Genomic DNA, 1,419 nt, shown 5'->3' with positions numbered 1-1,419 from the left:
ATTATCCCCGTCTTTCTTTTCTTCTGTTTTGTTTTCTGTGTCTGTTTTTTTAGAGGGATTCTCAGTTTTGTTGGATTTTCCAGCTTCCGCTTGGCGTTGGTATGCCTGGGCAGTAAATAGGGCCAGAGCTTTATCGAAGTCGGTTTGGCTGGCAGCGTCTATGCTTATTGGTTGTGCATCATCTTGTAGTTTCAGAGCGGCATCGGGTTTTGACAGCTCCTCTAACCACTTGGTTTGGATGCTATCCGCTCCTTTCCCGAGTAAATCCTTTACTGCTTCTTTCCTTTGGTTTTCCGGTAGGTCTTTTTTATATTTGTTGCTTAGTCTTAGGGCAATCTCCTGTGCAGTGGTGTCGCTCGAGATGCTGTCTAACAATTTCGGACCTAGTTTCTGAGGCCAGTCACTTGGAAATTTCCTTGCTTGGCATAGGGCGTGGACTAAGGTCGCTGCTGTGTGTACGTGTATATCGCTTTGCTGGTTCGGTTCCTTGCATCTCGTGTTCTCCTCTATTGCCGGTTCGTCGAATGTTAGTTCCGAGCTAGATAGCGTAAGCACTTTCATGTCGACGGTGTGGCTGCTGCCTTGGGCGTCGCCGCCGCAGCCATTTTTGTTGGTTAGCTCCGCGTTTGTGGCGCTGTCTCCTTTGCTCTGGAGATTTACTACTGCTTTGGATTGCGCAAACACCTTGGTGTTTATTAGCTTCAGCTTCTCTATGGTCCCCAATTCCACCGCCGCCTGGTTCAGGTCTTCGTCTGCTCCTTTGGTGTCGCACTTTGGCGCAGTTGATTTAGTTAGTGTCACAGTTAACTTGCATTTTTGCGTTGCTGTGTGCCGTGCCGGTGTTGTGTCGTCCTGCTCCGCCGACCCGTATTGTTCTGTCGGCGGTCCGCCGCTTGATCTGCCGCTGTCGGTGATCGCTATCCTGGCTGATAGTTCTTGTATTGAGTTTGTCAGTTTTGGCGTCCATTCCGTTAGTTCTTTTTTGCTTTGGGCCTCTCTTGCCGCTGCCAGTCCTGCTAGCAGGGTATATGCAAGGCCTTTCTTGGTCCCCGCGTGTTTTGCCGCCGCTAGTTGAAGCGCTTTCGACTGGCTGTGAAGTTCTTCCGCTGCTTGGGCTAGGTTGCGTATTTGCTGGTCGAAATGGTTGCGGACGTTCAACATGTACTTTATTTCTGTGCATTCGTTGATTATTGCTGCGGTAGATTTCGTATCGTTGCTGCCGATTACAACCATTGGCAGCAGTTTCAGTGCGAAGCAAGCTAGCGCTGTGCCCTTCATCGCTGCTGCTAGGAGGTTGTCTTAAATGTATAGAACAGCACCGTTGATAGGCTGTTTTGTGGTCCACTAGTGCGATGTGGCCTTTTTCGCCTTGTATTGTTTATGTTGCTTGTTTGAGTTTGTTTTTCTTCTGCTAGGTTA

At 49.0% G+C, this 1,419-nt stretch overlaps 1 pseudogene across 1 annotated transcript in view; it reads right to left on the bottom strand.

The window, feature by feature from the left end:
* TEOVI_000708300:pseudogene overlaps positions 1–1,290 on the bottom strand; it is a 1,538-nt pseudogene extending 248 nt beyond the window's left edge. The window contains exon 1 of the mRNA in view: positions 1–1,290. This exon is cut by the window's left edge and continues 93 nt beyond it. Coding sequence covers positions 1–1,290 — 1,290 coding nt within the window.
* Positions 1,291–1,419: the final 129 nt, after the last annotated feature.

Source organism: Trypanosoma equiperdum (genome assembly GCF_001457755.1).
Source record: "Trypanosoma equiperdum strain OVI genome assembly, contig: ctg_1310, whole genome shotgun sequence".
NCBI classification, from domain to species: Eukaryota; Euglenozoa; class Kinetoplastea; order Trypanosomatida; family Trypanosomatidae; genus Trypanosoma; species Trypanosoma equiperdum.
This window is presented reverse-complemented; position numbering and strand designations above follow the sequence as displayed.